The 4,374-nt window shown below is 50.7% G+C and overlaps 1 protein-coding gene across 1 annotated transcript; it reads right to left on the bottom strand.

Annotated features, from left to right (window-relative positions):
• Window positions 1-1,377: 1,377 nt before the first annotated feature.
• Hcar2 (hydroxycarboxylic acid receptor 2) lies at window positions 1,378-3,282 on the bottom strand. The gene has a single exon (XM_032886774.1). The coding sequence runs from the start codon at window positions 3,280-3,282 to the stop codon at window positions 2,200-2,202; it is 1,083 nt and encodes a 360-aa protein (XP_032742665.1). The 3' UTR covers window positions 1,378-2,199.
• Window positions 3,283-4,374: the final 1,092 nt, after the last annotated feature.

Here is a 4,374-nt window from a genome sequence, read left to right as displayed (position 1 = left end):
TTTTAAGCCACTCCGTTTGTGGTTCTTTGTTAAGGCAGCCCTTAGGAGACTAACTCATACACATCAAATTCCTGGTCACCTCAGGACCTTTGCACTCATCTCCCTCCCACACAGCCCCCAGCCCAGAGTTTTTCATGGCTGACTCTGTCTAGTTAATCCTGGCTCAACTCAATGTCACTTCCTCCTGGAGGCCCTCCCAGCCATCCCCACCCTAGCTATCCTCTCTGTTCCCACAGTTGTGAACAACTGCTTTCACAACGCCAGTCCCTTTCCATTCATGTCTTTTCCTTCAATCCTGCTTGCCTCCCCGTCTTGAATTTGAGTTCAACCCGAAGAAGACCATCTACCCGCTTTACTCCTGGCTGTATTGCCACTACCCAGAACTGTGTCTAACACACAGTTGCTGTTCAACATTCCAAACACCAAACAAGCGAATGTAAATCGTTGACTTCAACCGATGATCAAGGACCAGGAGTTTCACCGCCCCGTTCCCTGTGACTCATCTGAGCTGGGGAAATCCCTCCTCAGCTCCAAGCTTCTTGCCTGCCGCCTTCCATAAGAAGGCAAGCCCTGCTCTTAAATTCTCTCTTGGAGGAGCTGAGGGTAATAGAGACAGAAAACCGGGAACCCTTGAACTAGAGACCGTCCATTTGTCCCTGGTTCGTTTCTTGTCATCCAGCGAAGGCTGAGAAATCCGAGGATCAGGATTCTTAATCTGCATCCAGCTCGGGAGGAAGAGAAAAAAAAAAAAAAAAAAAAAAAAGCCTCATCGTGCCAAAGGATCTAGGAGGGACAGAAACTGGAAACGAAAGTATAACAGGGGTTGGGGATTTAGCTCAGTGGTAGAGCGCTTGCCTAGGAAGTGCAAGGCCCTGGGTTCGGTCCCCAGCTCCGAAAAAAAAGAACCAAAAAAAAAAAAAAAAAAAAGTATAACAGACACTTCTTGTTTCTCAACTGGCAGGCGCACCCCCGTACATCTCCTTTCTGGCTCTGGACTGGGAACTGAAACCATTCCATAGGAAGCCGGTCTTCCTTCTCCTAGGGGAGGGGAGAAAAAAAAAAAAAAGCCCACTCTGGTCTGATTCCTTTTTTTTTTTTTTTTTTTTTTTAAAATATACAGCTATTTATAGCAACGCTCACCAAACTGTAAAGGAAAAGCTCCATTGCAAACTCTTCTGTATGGCCCTTCCAAACATAATACGTTATGTATTCCCCACCGGTACCCATCTCCCCTTGGTTGTTTCACGACAGTGCTCTGCACCCTTCGGTGTTTCTTCAGTACCCCGGATTTTCCTGCTAGGATACAGTTCATAACCCTGGTCTTAAGTAAGAAGACGGTTTCTGTGAACCCTAACCCAGACAAAACGCCACAGCAGCCCGTGTCTCCTGTCGAAATTTATTGAAATGGTAGCTGTCAAGTACAGAAACCCAAGTGACGAGCCCGCCCCCCACCTTAACCGCGGGCGCAGTTGAATCCCTTTGAATAAGAAAAGCAGGCAGAGGAGGGAAACCGCAGTTTTCCCCAAAGCCTTTTAACTGCTCAGTTGAATTTCTCACAGATCGATTCCCTCCAGCTCTGACTGCAGTCCCTCCTGGGCTATCCCCCCTCTTACCACCACTGGAGGGAGAGACTCGGAGAATAATCAAATCTTTCCAATCTTCTCCCCTCTTCCATTTCTGCTAAAGTCCGGCTGAAAGGTAAAGTGGTCCCACAGAACACAAGTGACCCACTGGCTTATCAGTGACACCCGGGGAGAGATCCTGTCCAGTTTCTTGGCTCTCCTTGTCCCCACTGGGGCGCACGGACAGGCTAGGTAGGGCCCTAGCGGTGAAGGACCATCCATGTCTTTGAGCAGAACTGAGGGAGGAAGCTAAAACGCCATAGGTACGGGTGGTGTGTCTGGGCGCGCCGAGGGCGCAAACTCGGCAGGACTCTGTCTTCTTCAGCCCTTGGGAGGCTGAGGAGTTCCCACTGCCTGGAGACTTTGCTTTCTGTCCTCTGAGATTTCTATGGCCGCACTTTGCAACCAAACCGCTCACTGCACCACGCCGTTTTCTCTCAATCCGATTCTCCGGAATCTAGAAGCCCCAAGAAAGCACAAGCCGTGTTTGAGGATGTTACCCCTGTGTGACAGCCAAACTGTCTCTCCAGAGAGCCATAGACCTGAGTGGCGAATCTCCCTTCCTGGCATAGCGGACTTAACGAGATGTGGAAGCCAGATAAGGGGGGCTGCCTGGCTCACTGGGGTCAGTCATTAATGCCCCTGGAATACTTCTGATTGTGCTGGGGTCCCCCGTGAGCTCCACACTCGTGCTCCGGTTATTATCTGGTTCGCCCAAGGTCTTCCTTCGAAGGCAACGGTTGATGCACGTGGAGAAGAAGTTGGGGAAAGATGGGCTGGAGAAATAGTAGACCACCGGGTCGAGCATGCTGTTCATGTAGGTAAAGCTAAGGGTGGTGAAGAAGGCCAGGTCCACGGAGGAGTAGATGTCACAGTTGCGCACGTTGTGTCTGTAGAGGAGCCAGAAGATGCGGATCCGCACGGCCACACTGGGCAGGAAGCAGATGACAAACACGATTGCAACCACCATGATGAAGTTGATGGCCCTCTTGATCTTGACGTGTCTGTCCATCTGTCTCTGCCGTAGGCTCCAGATGATCCTGCCAGAGCAGAACAGGATGATGCCCAGGGGCAGGAAGAATTCCAAGAGGAACATTGCATCGTGCCACCTGAAAGTGTAGCAGATGCTAAAACTGCTGCACAGGTTCGCGTCGCCGTTTCGGGTCATCATGTCCGTGTAGAGGAGGTGGACTGTCAGGCCGATGGTGATGCCCCACAGGAAGCAGGAGATGATGGCCGCCGTCCGGTTGGAGATCTTGTTCAGGAAGTGGTGCGGGTGGACCACCCTGAAGTACCTGTCCACAGCCACCACCGTGAGGAAGATGATGCTGCCCTGCCGGTTCATGGCCAACATGAAGAGCATCACGCGGCAGGGGATGCTCCCGAACCTCCAGTCCCAGTTCTGGACATAGTTGTCCGTCAAGAACGGCAAGCAAATGATCAGGAGAAAGTCAGCCACAGCCAGGTTGAACAAGAAAATCCGGCTGGATTTCCAAGATTTGAGGTGGAAACAGAAGATCCACAAGGCAAGGCCATTACCCAGGAGTCCGAACACGAACTCCAGCCCCAACACCGGCGGCAGGACCTTGGCGATGTTTTCATCTCGGAACACACAGCAGTTCTTGCCGTTTATCACCAGAAAGTGGTTCTGCTTGCTCATGAGGAGATCTGGCCGGTCCCGCCCCGGAGCGCCTCACCTAGCGAAGGCTCAAGGCAAGTGAGTGAGTGAGTGTCTGTGTGGTGAACGTGTGGTTCAGCCTTGAGCTTTATGTCATGTCAGGGTGTTGAAAGAGATGACTGAATGGTTACCAGGAAACTACGAAATCATTTAAAAAAAAAAAAGCTAGGGAGGCTCTTGTGCAACCTGCTGTTTGCATAAACAAGTCGTAAAAAAAAAAAAAAGTCCCCTGGGCAGACAGGAACCCACGAATTTTCTAAGTGTAAGGGATAAGTTTAGGCAAGCCGGTTGTCAATGGTGGGTGAGTAAAATCTGAGGCCATTCCTTCTGAAGGCTGCTGCATGCGATGCGTGCACACTGGCTAGCGGGCTGGCCCGGGAGAATTCATCCACTGGCATTTGCTTGGCTCGCACAATTAATAAATTAACAATGGCAGTAATATCGTGCCCTGTGCTGAACGAACAGCAAGGCTTTCCAGAGGCAGCAAGAGTTCGCGTGAAATTGTACTGCGCATTGGAAAAGTGTATACAGTTCCTCTCTCTCTCTCTCTCTCTCTCTCTCTCTCTCTCTTTCTCTCTCTCCTCCCTCTCTCTCTTTCTCTCTTCTCTCTCTCTCCTCTCTCTCTCTCTTTCTCTCTCTCTCTCTCTCTCTCTCTTTCTCTCTCTCTCCCTCTCTCCTCTCTTTCTCTCTTCTCTCTCTCCTCTTTCTCTCTCTCTCCTCTCTCCCTCTCCTCTCTCTCTCCTCCTTCTCTCTCTCTTCTCTCTCTCTCTCTCCCTCCCTCCCTCCCTCCCCTCTCTCTCTTCTCTCTCTTCTCTCTTCTCTCTCCTTCTTTCTCTCTCTCTCTTCTCTCCCCTTCCCCCCTTTTTTCTTTCTAGAATTTTCTTTTATTTTTACTGATATGTATGCATGTATGTCTGTGTGGCTATGTACATGTGACAGCAGCCCCAGAGGCTGTTGGAGGCCCTGGAGCTGGAGTTACAGACAGTTATGAGGTACCCAGTGTGGGGGTAGGGAGCAGAACGCAGGTCCTCTGCAGGAGCAGCGTGTGCTCTTAACCTCCAGCTCAGGTCTCTA

This window comes from Rattus rattus, chromosome 16, assembly GCF_011064425.1.
Source record: "Rattus rattus isolate New Zealand chromosome 16, Rrattus_CSIRO_v1, whole genome shotgun sequence".
Classification (NCBI taxonomy): domain Eukaryota; kingdom Metazoa; phylum Chordata; class Mammalia; order Rodentia; family Muridae; genus Rattus; species Rattus rattus.
This window is presented reverse-complemented; position numbering and strand designations above follow the sequence as displayed.

Coding starts and splice junctions, on each gene's coding strand:
- Hcar2 (XM_032886774.1), bottom strand. CDS start 3,282: ATGAGCAAGCAGAACCACTTTCTGGTGATAAACGGCAAGAACTGCTGT.